The 15098-nt window shown below is 43.4% G+C and overlaps 1 protein-coding gene across 1 annotated transcript in view; it reads left to right on the top strand.

The window, feature by feature from the left end:
• The window catches only part of LOC137359001 (probable G-protein coupled receptor 139), a 33100-nt gene extending 24718 nt beyond the window's left edge, over positions 1-8382 (top strand). Inside the window, exon 2 of the mRNA XM_068025147.1 lies at positions 7478-8382. Within this exon, the coding sequence (XP_067881248.1) occupies positions 7478-8382 (905 nt within the window). The remainder of the gene's footprint in view (positions 1-7477) is intronic.
• The last annotated feature ends 6716 nt before the right edge of the window (positions 8383-15098 follow it).

Here is a 15098-nt window from a genome sequence, read left to right as displayed (position 1 = left end):
AGCTAAAGAAAGTGAAGATTGAATTCAGGAACTGTTTCTTTTACTTAAAGTGGCTGATTAAACAGACCTGGCCATTAAGTGCTTACAGCTGTCACTGAAGGGCTTGGATAAATGTGCTACTGGTGGATGCACACCATCGAGACTGTAGTAAGCAGAGTTGAGGAAGTTCTGGAGAGGTGGGCTGTTCTGGTGGAAACTGTCCGTGTTCAGTTTGCAATAGAATGGAAACTGCTGTCAGATTAAAGACAGCAGTTAAATCCTGGGAGAAAGGAGCTGAGGAGGTTCAGAACTTTGATGGACTTTGTGGCTGCAAATGGTGCCAGATATGCTGCGAGGACAGCCCAGTAATTCTGTAGGATCTATTTCTGTTTTGGCTGCAGCAGCCGTCACACAAGGGGGTAGCAACAGGTGTACTTGAGTTTCGAAGTAGCAGTCTAGCATTAGATGCTTTCTTGATATTTCAGTATCTCCCAATACAAAAGAGGCAACAGGAATCACTCTTGAGGCAGGGATTCTTCAGAGACTGGAGGCAAAATGAATCTGTTACCTTTCAAATTGCAGGGGCTTCCTATCTGCAAAACAGCTTTTCCTCCACAGAGAGTAGCAACTCCTCTTTTCCTGGGTATGTTTCTCCCTCCGGGGGTCCTTTCCTCTCTCCAGGTAGGCGATAGCCACACCTCAAAAGTAGGATTTATTTTTGCAAGAGAGGCAAGTCTTCTTTTACAGAGAGTTGCTTTTTTCGCTGGTTTGCAAAAAGCTCACTGCATGTTGCTGGTCCAGGTTGCACTTATTTCACAGTGCAAACTGAGACTAAAATTAACAATCAAATCATGTGACAGTTATAACTATTCCTCTCATTTTCTTGTTGTGCTGCTTGGAACAAGGTGCCTTGCAGTCTGTGAACACTTCACTCAGTCCACAATTTAAATATCATCTCTTAAAGAAAAAGAAGAACCACTCCCATAACATCATTATGCTATCAAAGCGTTGTGTTATTAGCATTGTATACAAATAGGTTACATGTACAAACCATGTCCCAATAATGGTTATTTTCATATCTGCTATATTTCTGCAGAAATACATACCCTCCAATAAGCACTTTCAACTTCCAAAGTTTATCAGACAATTTTCAAGACGTGCTGTGTTTGATTCCTTCATTAATGCCTTTGTACAAAGTTTGGGAAGAGATAGTGATGGGAATGATTGACAGGGAAATCTTCTAAACATATATTCATAGCTCCTGCTCTCTCGCAAAGAAATGTAAACTGATGGATTTAAAAGAACCTGGAAATGTAATATCCAGGATAAACACAGCAACAGAGACCTGTAATAACCTATAGCTCAAGGAAAGCACATGGCAATATTTTGCTCTGTGACTAAGTTGGTGAAAAACAGCTGTCTAGTAAACAGAATATCCTGGCTTAAAATCCCAGCACAGCCTGAATTCAGACGACGTTGTGAAATTGAGTCGGACAATCAGGCAGGAAAGTTATCTACCTTTGCTTAGGATAGGATTTCGGAATGTCTGTTTGAAACACTTGCTCTGCGTGCAGAAATTCACTGTAAATATTTGAAAGGCATCTCAGTCACCCACTATTTGTTCAAAGTTGCATTCGACCTGGAAACAATTCTCAAAATTAATCAGACTAACTCTGAATGTGACCGTGTTGTGTCTGAAAGCGTGTTGGTGTTGCTATGTGTCACTTCTAACCGAGACTGGGACATGACACAAGGTTGATCTGAGATTTGTAATACATTGTCAGTCCGGAAGGAGAAAACTTAAAAAGAAAAAAAAAACACAATAACTCCAGTGCCCAGATTGTAGAATCTGTAGGTCCGCTTTGGAAAAGTGAATCAGGGCAGAATCAAGATGTGAATTGCCTAACTGCCCTGAAATGATGAAGTGCATTCTCCCGGTTAATGATGAAGTGCATTCTCCCGGTTTATGATGCTGGAACATACCTCACATAGAGGTTATTGCAACAGTGGTACCAATTGAAGGAATGTCTAACGTGGTTACCGAGTGACAGTAAAAATGTTATTCAACTTTGTTCCATTCAATCCAGCTGTGATGAACTTTGAAATTTGTTCTCATTTCTTGAACAATATCTGAAGGGTCTCGATAAGGATATTGACTGGTTAGGAGAGTGGGGCCTGGGTGAGCAGCAGGTAAGTGTAACAGGGCCAGGACTGGATATAGGAAGTTGCTCGACCGTCTCATCTCTCTCTCTTCTCTCACTCTCTTTCTCGCTCTCTCTCTCTCTGATTGGGCTGTATTGATTGACAATTGCTGATTTTTGTTTTTTTTTTGATAAATAAAGGAAGTTCCCTCCAACAGTTTGTTTATTGTGATTGACATCTGTAAACAACTTTTTTGTCCCAGGAAACAAGAACATGACTAAAGTGAATTAGTGCAAGATCATTCTTGATCTGTATTAAAGGCATGTGATTTCAGCTGCCATGGTCCAGTGGTTAAAACTTTCAACTTATCCCACTTTTATTTGAGCCCTGTTCGCAGAGGACCTATTCAGGAATTTAAATTATCTCTTTTTCTTTAATACTCAATTCCCACAGAACGCTGGCATTGGAATTCCTCATAGTTCTCGCCATTGCTATCCATTCTGGAGGTACTGACAGCATTGACCAAATGTAGGCACGCTCAGAGGGCTGTGGGAGGGGGTTTCTTTTTGGATTTTATGGCTCTTTTAGTCCATTAACAGCAACAGTATGGATGCAGAGAAATTTCGAGCGCCCGGCCCCTCGGAGGGCAATCTGCCGGGATGAAATTTAATCTGGGGACGAAATGAAGGTGAGAATAAAAGGTGAAAGGAATTGGGGCCAAAACTCCCGGATATTTGGGAAGGAGAACATGGTGGGTGTGCATTGTGATAATAGGTGGATACGAACGTGGGTTATTGTCCAGGCTATGCTGAAAGAGGGGAAAGAAGTTGTTTTGCCTTCCCATCGAAGCTGAATGTTGGGTTTGAGGCGACAAACAGTTTCTTAGCGGAAGTGGATCAAACGCCTTTTGAAAGTCCAAAGACATAACTTCAATCATGTACATTCATCAACCACCTCCTTTGCTTCATCAAAGAACTCCATCAAGTTTACCTCACCGCCACCTCTCTCCACTCCTCCACAGTTGTTAAATTATCAGACTGCATACCCAACACCCAGTACTGGATGAGCAGAAATTTCCTCCAATTAAATATTGGAAAGACAGAAGTCATTGTTTTGGTCCTTGGTCCAAACTCCCCTCCAATGCTACAGACTCCATTCCTCTCCCTGACAACGGTATGAGATTACATCGGTCTGTTTGCAACTTTAGTGTTACATGTGACTCCGAGATGAGTTTCTGACCTGATATTTGTTGCATCACTAAAATCGCCTGCTTACATCTCAGTAACATCAAGTCCCGTTCCTCTGTCACCACTGTGTTTGCTGACTTACACTGGCTTCCAGTCAGGCAAAGTCTAGATTTTTAAATTCTCAACCTTGTTTTCAAATCCCACCAAAGGCACGCCCCTCCCTATCGCTGTAATCTCCTCCAGCCCCACAACCCTCCAAGATAGCTGCTCTCCATTAATTCAGACATCTTGTGCAACCCTCTGCAATATCCTCCCTGCACCTCTCCGTAATCTCCACCTCACTTTCCTCCTCTCAGACTCTCCTTCAAACCCACCTCTTTGATCCAAGCTTTTGGTCATCTGATCTAATATCTCCTGCTGTGGCTCACTGTCATGTTTTGTTTTATAATGCTCCTGTGAAGCACCACTGGATGTTCTACGATATTAAAAACACTTTATAAACAGAATTTTTGAAATCTGCCAGACTTGCTTTGTCATTACTGTATCCAGGCTGCAAGTTATTTATAAATCTATCATTTTCCAAACAATTAATATTTTTGTCCTGGGTTGTGAACGCGGAACATTTCCCAGCGTTGGCACTATGCTGGCTACTCTGCAGTTACAGGAGTTATTCTCTGTATCCTTTTGTAAGCAGGGTAGAAAATGTACAAACCTCAAGCCCTCTGTTATCATTCCCATATCCAAGGATGATTGGAAGATTATGGTCAGTGCTTGTGCCATTTCCACCATTCCTTCCTTCAGCAACCCTCATATCTATCATCTAGACTGGGTAAATGTTCCGTTTATTGTGGTACAAAAAGTGCTGGTTTAAAAGGGGTTTACTGAACCTGTTTGTTGATTGACTGTAATTAATGTCAGTCGCCGTGGACCCTAATTGTGTCACTGGAGGGTTTCCCTCTTCTATTAATATGTGTCATGAAAAACTCCACAAGCCAAAGGGGATATATTAATGGAATTAATTGGTAACTTACATTAAACATTTAATGAAAAGTCTTGCAAGTAACTTTAAAAAGCAAAACGCTGGCATCCAAGATGGCCACCGTAAGTTAGATGTGAAACAGTAAAAGATCAAACTGCAGACGAAAAGTCTCCCAAAGCCTAACCAGAACAATGGCTTACCCTGATTGAATTATCTGGAATTGCTTTATCAACACGGGGGCATGCAGCCCCTTGAATTCCAGAAGGGGATTCCAGAATAACCCTCAATAATATAAAAAACAAAAGAGTTTGATGGAGTCATGTGACAGCCTTCACAGCTCTGCAGAAACTGGAAGCTTTATCCCACGGACAGCAGACACAGTAACTGAAAATCCATCACCAAAGCAGGCTCTTTCTCTCTCTCTCTCTCCACCGCTCCAGAATCTATAGTATTTTGGGAGATGGTCACCAATGGATCCACTACCTCCATTGCCACCTCACTTGACACTCTGGGATGTAGAATACCAGGTCCTGGGGGCTTATTAACCTTCAACCCCATCAATTTCTCCAATACAACCTTCTTACTGATACTAATTTGCTTCAATTCCTCATTCCCCCTAATCCCTTGGATCTCAAGTTCTGGGAGATTTCTTACATATTCCTAATTGAAGACAGACACAAAATAATCATTTAGCTTCTCTACCATTTCTCTATTCCCCATTATAAATTTCTTGACTCTGTCTGCAATGGACCTTCATTTGTCTTAGCCAAACGTTTCCTTTTTATGTACCTATAGAAGATTTTTGCAGTCCGTTTATATGTTTTTGCTAGCTTACATTCATATTCTAAACTCCCTTTCTTTATCGTTTCTTCATTTGCTGTTTTCTACAATGATCCCAATCCTCAGTTACATTACTATTTCTGGTAACTGTGTTGGCCTTTTCTTTTAATCTTATACAATCCTTAACTTCCTTTGTTATCCACGGTTGACTGCCTTTACTTTTCTGGTTATTGTGACTTGAATGTATCGTTGCTGTAAACTATGTAATATTTCAGCCAATTTGCCCCTCATACCTCTATAATTCCCTTTGTTCAAATTTGACACCCTAGCATTAGATTGAAAAACCTCAATTACAAACATAATGTAAAATTCTATCATATTACGGTCATTTATCCCGAAAGGTTATTTTTCAACAAAATTATTAATTAGTACTTTCTCATTACCTAATACTAGATCTAAAATAGCCTGTTCTCCAGTCGTCTCCTCAAAATACTGCTCAAGAAAATCATCCCGAAGACGCACTTAGAAACTCATCCTGCTCATTAGGTTTACCCAGTCGATTTGCAAATTGGAGTCACCTATGATTACTGTATTACCGATGTTACATGCTTCTCTAATCTCCTGATTAATGCCATGTCCCACACTACCACTACTGTTTGGTGGTCTATAAACAATTCCTACCAATGTTTGCTGCCCCTTGCTGTTTCTTAGCTCCACGCAAACAGAGTCCACATTTTTTTCTTCCGATCTGAGATCCTCCCTTACAAATATACTGTCTTCATCCCTTATTATCTGCGCAACACCACCTCATTTTCCTTTTGCCTCACTGTCTTTTCTACCTCCTGTTATCAGCTTTACTTCCAATTTGAGCTACCCTTCACGTTCCCACTCCCATGATAAGCTAGTTTTAATCCTCCCCAACAGCACTATCAAATCTTGCTGTGAAGATGTTCGTTCCAGTAATGTTAAGGTGTAGCTTGTCCATCTTGTACAGGTCCCACCTGCCCCAGAAGCGGTCACAATGCCTCAGAAATATGATTCCCTCCCTCCTACATCAATTCTCCAGCCACGTCTTCATTTGATCAATCCTCCTATTCCGATGCTCACTAGCACGTGGCAGTGGGAGTAAACCTGCGATTACTGCTCTTGAGGTCCTGCTTTTAATTTCCTTCTTAACTCCCTAAATTCTGATTTCAGAACCTCATCCCTTTTCCCACCTGTACCATTCGTCCCTGGCCTGGTGTATTATTGGCAGTGGCCCTACTCAATGATTGGCTCCAGTGTCCTTGCTACTGTTGCCAGGGGTACAGGTCTTTAGTCAGGGTCCTGGTCCCAGGGCTGTCCTGGCAGTGGCCATGACCAGTTGACTGGATCTGGTGTCCTCTCCACACTAATCTAGGGTTTAAGGATCCAGAATGGCCCTGCATCCAGGCCTTGTGAAGTACTGGCAGTTCCCAAGGTCCGGGTGGTGTTGCAAATACAACTGAGCTGCTGGCCCTCTAATTGTTCAGCAACTTTGGCAGGCGGAATCCCCAACCTTAAAGGGATGTGCACCATGGAACCAGGCAATTAATTGCCCGAGTGCCACTGAATTGTGTCAGTAATGAGCTCTGAATTGCTAAGATCTGGTTCCGCTCATATATTCGGCCTGCCGTCAGGAACCCTGCTGGCTCCACTATATTCAGCTTCCTGTCCCCAGCAGAAATTGCTGTCATTGATACAAAAACTAGATCCATCCCTGAATGTAGTAACAAATGTACAAATGTCACCCCAAATTCCTTCAAAATGTTATTTTTTCTTCCAACCTGGTGTAACATTTCCTGATAACTTCCCTTGTTTACAGTCAACTTAGTAACAATTGAGATTATTTGTTTCATTATTTTTTCAGTGGACTCATTCTCAATTGTTGCTTTGAAATAATTAAATTCTGTGCTGCCTTTCCCAGCTGCGGGAAACTCTCAGTCAGTCCACCATTTAGCTTTATATACAACAGCAAAGTGCTGCAGATGCTGGAAATATGAAATAAAAACAGAATATGCTGGAAATATTCCGCAGGTCTGGCAGCATCTGTGGAAAGGGAAGCAGAGTTAATCTTTCAGGTCAGTGATCCTTCATCAGAACTGGGAGAGATTAGAGATGGAACAGTTTTTAAACCAGACGGGGAAAGGAGGGAGGGGGCGTATTATGATCAACATTCAGTTTGACAATTTCGATATCATCCGTTTGTTATTTAATCTCTCCTGTCTTCCACCGTATCATAGACCTTCCTATTTGTTCATTCAGGTCCAATCATTTTAATACCTCACTGGATACAGGAACACATTTATAAATCTCAATAAGTCCTCAATCGAACTGGTAACTTTGCTCCAGCCTGATGTATAATTTCTCTGTTTATTTCCCTTCCTCACAGTTAACTTGCTGACGATTGGGATCCTGTCTCGGGGAAGGTGCGGTCTCTCCAAATGTGTCACTCGCTACCTGGTGGCCATGTCAGCGGCGGACCTGCTGGTCATTATCCTGGACCTGATATTGAGACACATTCCCATTGTTTATCGGAAACAGTTTCTGTTCCTGTATTCCATCCCCGTGTGTAATATCCACGCCGTCCTGCTTTACGCAGCAACAGACTGTTCTGTCTGGTTCACCGTCACTTTCACCTTTGATCGATTTGTGGCCATTTGTTGCCAGAAACTGAAAAATAAATATTGCAGTGAGAAAACGTCGGCTGTGGTTGTGGGAACAGTGACTGTGCTGAGCTGTTTAAAGAACATCTTCTGGTATTTTATGTTAACAGGTCAGTATTGGCTGTCGAACGATCCCTTGTTTTGTTTTGTAACACTGGATGTCAGGATCTCTCGTGTCTGGGCAGCAATCGAGTTCCTCCATAACATTCTAACCCCGATTGCCCCATTTATATTGATTCTGATGCTCAATGCTGTCACCGTCAGACACATTTTAGTGAGCAGCAGAGGACGCAAGAGACTCCGGGTTCACAGCAGTGGGGAGAGTCGCAGAGACCCAGAGATGGAGAGCCGAAGGAAATCCATAATTTTACTGTTAGTTATCTCGGGGAATTTCATTCTCTTATGGGCAATGTTTACGGTGAATACAATAAGATGGCGGATGTTGAACTTGGGGCCTGTGGTTGAGTCTGAAGCTCCACCTGCTTATTTGCAGGAATTGGGCTTCATGCTGCAGCTCTTGAGTTGCTCCACAAACACTGCGATTTATGCCGTGACTCAGAGTCAGTTCAGAGAGCAGTTGAAGAATGTGCTGAAATATCCCTTTACTACAATTGTTAAATTCATTCAGTGATGAGAGAAACTAAATTACTGACTATTTCCAGCAGCCGGGGATCGTGGCCTGTCACTCTGGAGAGAGAGTGACGTGGGGCCTGTCACAATGGAGACATGGCGGGGGGTGCGGCCTGTCTCTATTGTGACAGAGTGGGGCGGGGCATGTTACTATGGTGCCAGAGAGGGGCGGGGCCTGTCATCATGGAGGCAGAACGAGGACGGGGGCACACAGTATGGAGCCAGAGCGGTGCGGGACATGTCGCTATGGTGACAGTGTGGGGCGTGGCCTGTAACTATGGTGACAGCGTGCGGTCGGGAACTTTAGCTATGGAGTCAGAGCGAGAGCGCGGTCTGTGCGATGGTGGAGGGAGAGAGCGGGGCCAGTATCTCATGATGACGGTGACTGGAGGCGGGGTCTGTTGGCCAGAGTGATGGAGAGCGGGGGCGGGGCCAGTTTCCAAGGGTGACAGGAATTGGGGCCGGGGCCTGTTTCCCAGGATGATGGAGAGTGTGGACGGGGAATGTTTCCAAAGTGACGGGTTGGGGGTGTGGCATATTCTGTGACACAATTTATAACCTTTACAATATTTAGACACGTTTATCAATGTTTATAACTATTTGTAAACATTTAAACATCTGTACATGTTTATCTTTATATGTTGCCTGGTATGGAGGGCGCTAGCTATGAAGAGAGGTTGAGTAGATTCGGATTATTTTCATAAGAAAGACGGAGGTTGAGGGGGGACCTGATTGAGGTGTACAAAATCATGAGAGGCATAGACAGCGTGGATAGCAAGAAGCTTTTTCCCAGAGTGGGGGATTCAATTACAAGGGGACACGAGTTCAAAGTGAAAGGGGAAAAGTTAAGGGGGGATATGCGTGGAGCGTTCTTTACGCAGAGGGTGGTGGGTGCATGGAACGCATTGCCAGCGGAGGTGGTAGACGCGGGCACGATAGCATCTTTTAAGATGTATCTAGACAGCTACATGAATGGGCAGGAAGTAAAGAGATACAGACCCTTAGAAAATAGGCGGCAGGTTTAGATAGAGGATTTGCATCGGCGTAGGCTTGGAGGGCCGAAGGGCCTGTTCGTGTGCTGTAATTTTCTTTGTTCTTTACACGCCTTTATAACCATTATAATACTTGATGACCATTTATACCCCATTTTAAACCTTTTTAAACCTTTATAATACTTTATAACACTTTCCAATCATCCATAATCCTTTGTAACTGTTTAAAATCCTTTATAACCCTTGATAAGCTTTTATTATCCTTTATGATTGTGTTTGGTTTATTATATAGTATAATACATTGAAAGCAATACAAGTAAATCGCTGCTTCACCTGAAAGGAGTGCCTGGGGCCTTGGTTAATGAAGAGTGGGTAGGTGAAAGGACAGGCATTACATCACCTGCGATTACATGGAAAGCACACAATGTGATATACTGTATTCGCTGCTCACCATGTGGTCTCCTCTACATTGGGGAAGCCAAATGCAGACTGGGTGACTGCCTTGCGCAACACCACCCCTCAATCTGAAAGCATGATTCTGAGAGTTCCGGTTGCTTGCCATTTCAACACTTCCCCCTGCTCTCATGCTCACATCTCTGTCCTGGGATTGCTGCAGTGTTCCAGTGAACATCAACGCAAGCTCGAGGAACAGCATCTCATTTACCAATTAAGCACGCTGCAGCCTGCCGGACTGAACATTGAGTTCAATAATTTCAGAGCATGACAGGCACACCTTTTTTACTTTTAGTTATTTTCTTTCTTTTTTACATTTGGTTTGCTTATTTTATTGTAGTCTTTTTCATTTTGCATTTTTTAAACCACTTTTTCATGTTTGTGCTTTGTGCCAGGGCTGTTCATTGTTCTTTCAATTAACACCCTCTCTGCACTACTGGTCTGTCTTTAGGCACACCATTAACATACCGTTTGCCTTTGCTGCATGACCTTCTGGTCATTTATTCTCTGTGACCTGTCCTATCAACACCTTCCCTTTTGTTATCCCGTGCCCCACCCCCGATTTATTTGCTTAAAACCTATTACATTTCTAACCTTTGCCAGTTCTGATGAAGGGTCACTGACCTGAAACGTTAACTCTGCTTCTCTCTCCACAGATGCTGCCAGACCTGCTGAGTATTTCCAGCACTTCTTGTTTTTTATTTCAGATTTACAGCATCTGCAGTATTTTTATTTTATATTACCACTTTGTATTCTATCTGCCATTTTCCTGCCCACTCACCCAACCTGTCTGTATCCCAATGCCGCTTGTTTGTGTTCTGCTCACTGCTTACTTGTCCACCTAACTCTGTATCATCAACAAACCTGGATACATTACACTCAGTTGCATGTTATGGACAGGTAGGTAATAGGGTTGCTGGCTTCCACTATCACATCCCAACTGCCCACTGAGGTAGTGTTTCTGTTAAAGTACTGTTTAAGCCGCCGAGTGTTTTAAGGGTGAGATAAACAGACCAACGGCAGGTTTTCTCTTCCATTGAAAGAAAGCAAGATAACTATTTTTCCACAATAACTAAATTGTTCATAACCTTTGTTCACTGATGCATTCACTCACAAACAAACATAAGCATAGATAGAAAGGAAAAGGTAAGATGCACTGAAAGTCCCAAGTGATGTAAGAGTTTTGTTTTTTTAAAAAACCTGTTGCATCACCTCGGGAGGAAAGTCTTTTCAAAGGTGCAGGCCTGAATGTTTGTAGTCTAGAACTTGCTGAAGTGTTGCAGATTCCTGCTTTAATTCCACTGGTGGGGATTTCAAAGTCACCTCGCAATTACTGTCTGCCTCAGTTGTTCAAAAAGTATGTGAAACTGTTTTTGCAGGTCGTGCAGCTTTGCTTCGCTGGTCAGCCTCACATTGTCTCTGTCTGGATGTAAGGCCTTCAGTTCAGTTCAGTTCAGAGATACAGCACTGAAACAGGCCCTTCGGCCCACCGAGTCTGTGCCGACCATCAACCACCAATTTATACTAATCCTACACTAATCCCATATTCCTACCGCATCCCCACCTGTCCCTATATTTCCCTACCACCTACCTATAATTGGGGCAATTTATAATGGCCAATTTACCTACCAACCTGCAAGTCTTTTGGCTTGTGGGAGGAAACTGGAGCACCCAGAGAAAAGCCACGCAGACACAGGGAGAACTTGCAAACTCCACACAGGCAGTACCCAGAATTGAACCGAGGTCGCTGGAGCTGTGTGGCTGCGGTGCTAACCACTGCACCACTGTGCCGCCCCTAAGTCTCTCTCCCTCTCTTTTTAAGGAAAAAATGTCTGACAGGCTTGGTTTCGGTCATGTGACCAAAGAATGCTCTCCCCTGCAGGGTTGAGACAACAGCTTTGAATTTGCACAGTTGTTAAAAATGGAATTTTAAGATGGCTCATCATGATACCGTGGTGTTAGGTCAAACCTATTTTGGCTTTTGAATCTGCAGTCTCCCTTTCTGCCAGGGTGTTTCATAACACAATAGTTGAAGACAGGTGAGAATGGTGAGAGACTGGGAATTGTTTGCATTGAGAGGGACATGATGTTCGCTTTGCTTTGAATAGCCTGTTTCCAATTTTAATGAATTCCCAGGGCTGGACCAGATGTGATGATGGGTTTTGATCTCCAGCAACCCAGATACTTTGTATTACAGGAGCAGAGTTACCTGACCACAAGCCAATCTTGTCTGTAAAAATGTGTCCATGTTTTGGAGTTTAACTCACCACTTCATTTTTATAGTTAATTCCTGCTGCAGTTCGCTTCATTTTTCATCCTTGCTTCTTCTGTGAGCATAACAACTGAATCCGACTCGGCTTAGTTCTGTACTCACTGGTTCCTCTCTGTCCTCTCCTAAAGGTGCTGACTCTGACCAGTTTCAGTTCTACACTCCCTGGTTCCTCTCTCTCCTCTCCTAAAGGTGCTGACTGTGACTGGGATCAGCCCTACACTCACTGGTTCCCCTCTCTCTCCTCCCCTGAAAGTGCTGACTCTGACTGTGTTCAGTTCTACAATGAAAGGCTCCTCTCACTCCTCACCTGAGGTTGGTGAATCTGGCTGAGTTCAATTCTAAACTCACTGGTTCCCGTCTCTCTCTCATCCCTGATGGTGCTGACTCTGGATCTATAATTCTATACTCACTGATTCACAGTTTGTAAAGGGTGTGAAACCGGTCAGTGTCGATATTGGGAGAGTCGTGAGGGAATTCGTCCAAGGAATGCACAACGTTATCATGCAAGTGCAACAGGCTCTTCGGAAGGCAATTGGCATGTTGGTCTGCATTGCAAGGGGATTGGAGTACAGGAATAAAGACTTGTTACGAAAATTGTCTAGGGCTTTAGTGAGACTGCAAGGAATACTGCATGCGGTTTTGGTCTCCACATTTAAGAAAGGATATAGTTGAACTGGAGGCTGTCTCACGAAGATTTACTAACATGATCCCAGGGATGAGGGGGTTGTCCTTTGATGAGAGGCTGAATAAATTGTGCCCATATTCTGTTTTGTTTAGAAGAATTAGAGGCGATCTGTTTGAGATATAAAATATTCTGAAAGGGCTGAGTAGAGTAGAAGCTAAGAGATTGTTCCCACTGGTCAGGGAATCTAGAACACGGGCAGCACAATCTCAGGATAAGGGACCAATCATTCAGGACTGAGATGAGGAGAAATTAATTCACTCAAAGGGTTTTGGATCTTTGGAATTCTCTAACTCAGAAGGTTGGGGATGCTCCATCCTTGAATGCATTTAAGGCTGAGATAGACAGATTTTTTGTCTCGCAGGGTATCAAAGGATATGGGGAGCGAGCAGGAACGCGGAATTGAAGCTCAAGATCTGTCATGATCGTATGGAATGGCGGAGTAGGCTCGATGGGCTGTCTGGTCTACTTCTCTTATTTCTTGTGCTCTTGTGTCCCTTCACTGTTTTCCCCCTCTCTCTCTCTTTCCCTGAAGTTGCTGATTCTGTCTGTGTGTACGTGCTCTCACCCCATCATCCGACACTCTGGCCCTCCCTTTCCATTGCAACATCTCCCAGTTCTGATGATGGGCCCTCACTGACCACTCTCCATTTCTCCTTCTTATGCAGATTCTCGCTGATAATCCCCACTTCACATAATGATGCAGCAGAGAAAGAGCCATTCGATCTATTATGTATGTGCTGGCTCTCTGAAAGAACTAACCAATATGTCTCCTTCCCCATAGCCTTGGAAAATTTCCCCACTGAAGTTTTTATTCAATTTCCTTTTGGAAGTTGTTATTGAGTCTGCTTCCTCCATCCTTTCAGACATTGAATTCCAGATCAGAACAACTCGCTGTCTAAAAACATTTATTCTCACCACCTCCGGCTGGCTTTATTGGCCAATTATTTTTAATGTCTATCCTCTGGTTACTGATCCTTCTGCCAGTGGAAAGAGTGTCTCCCTCTCTACTCAAAGAAAATCCCTCATCATTTTGAATATGTCCATTAAATCTCCCCTTAACCTTCTCAGCTCACAAGAGAACAATCCCAGCCTCTCCAGAGAATTAAAACCCCTCATTCCTGGTATCAATCTAGTAAATCTCTTCTACACTTCCTCCAAAGCCTTGAATATTTTCTAAAGTCTGATGCCCAGACTGGATACAATAATCGAGCTGAGATCTAATTAGTGATTTATAAAGGTTTATCAGAATCTCCTTGCCTCTGGTCTGTCGGCTTCTATTTATAAAGCCAGGTATCCGGTATGCTTTTTAAACCGCTTTATTAATTTGTCCTGCCATCATCAAAGATTTGTGTACATGCACCCCGGGTCTCCCTGATCCTTCACACTGTTTAAAATTGTATCATTTATTTTATATTGCCTCTCCTCATTCTTCCTTCCAAAATGCATTACTTTACATTTTTTCTGCATTAAATTTCTTCTGCCATGTATCTCCCTATTGCACCAGTCTGGCTGTATCCTCCAGAGATGAGGTACCATCCCTTTCCACTACTTTCCAATCCTCTGTCATTTGCAGACATTCCAAGACGAGTCCACATTTTTCCTCCATTTGCAGACACTCCCTGAATGTTCCCAACTCTTGTTGTTCCTCTTGGAGTTTGCTGTTTACACTGTGCTTTCCATCCGCGGTGAACCTTGGACCTGCTCCCCCGAGCGTTTATTAACCCACTCGTTCCACACCTTGAACTTGGCAGCTCACAACATCCGGCTGATTGATGATATCTCTGGACCAATAGGACGGAAATGGCGGGGCTGGAGGACTGAGTTGGAAGTTGGTCCTCCAACCAAGTGGAGAAAATGAGCGGCGGAGCCTATGTCCCTTAATGGGCGGGGCTGAGCACAGATCTCCCTCATTGGATGAAACTCTGCATCATTTTGAAAGCTGATTTCTCTCAAACACCAGGAGCTAACTGCCCATTTCTGTTGTGGTTCACCGTACACCACTATGAACTCCCTGTAAAACGAACGCTCTGATTTCTACTTTCTGGCCACCTTTCCATGCACTCTGCTGCCTGGTGGTTCACCACACACGGCCTGATCTTGGTTACCTAGCGGATTGTACAGACAGTTATGAATACTAAGCTGGTTACCAAACAGAAAACAGAGATTCGGGGTGAAGAGTAGTTAATCAGACTGGCGGAAAGTGGGAAGTGGTGTTCCACAGGGATTTGTGCTGGGACCACTGCTATTCACTATGTTCACAAATGATTTAGACTCGGGAATCGGAAGTACAATTTCAAAATTTGTGGATGACACCA

The sequence above is a fragment of the Heterodontus francisci genome, unplaced genomic scaffold, assembly GCF_036365525.1.
Source record: "Heterodontus francisci isolate sHetFra1 unplaced genomic scaffold, sHetFra1.hap1 HAP1_SCAFFOLD_300, whole genome shotgun sequence".
NCBI lineage: Eukaryota > Metazoa > Chordata > Chondrichthyes > Heterodontiformes > Heterodontidae > Heterodontus > Heterodontus francisci.
This window is presented reverse-complemented; position numbering and strand designations above follow the sequence as displayed.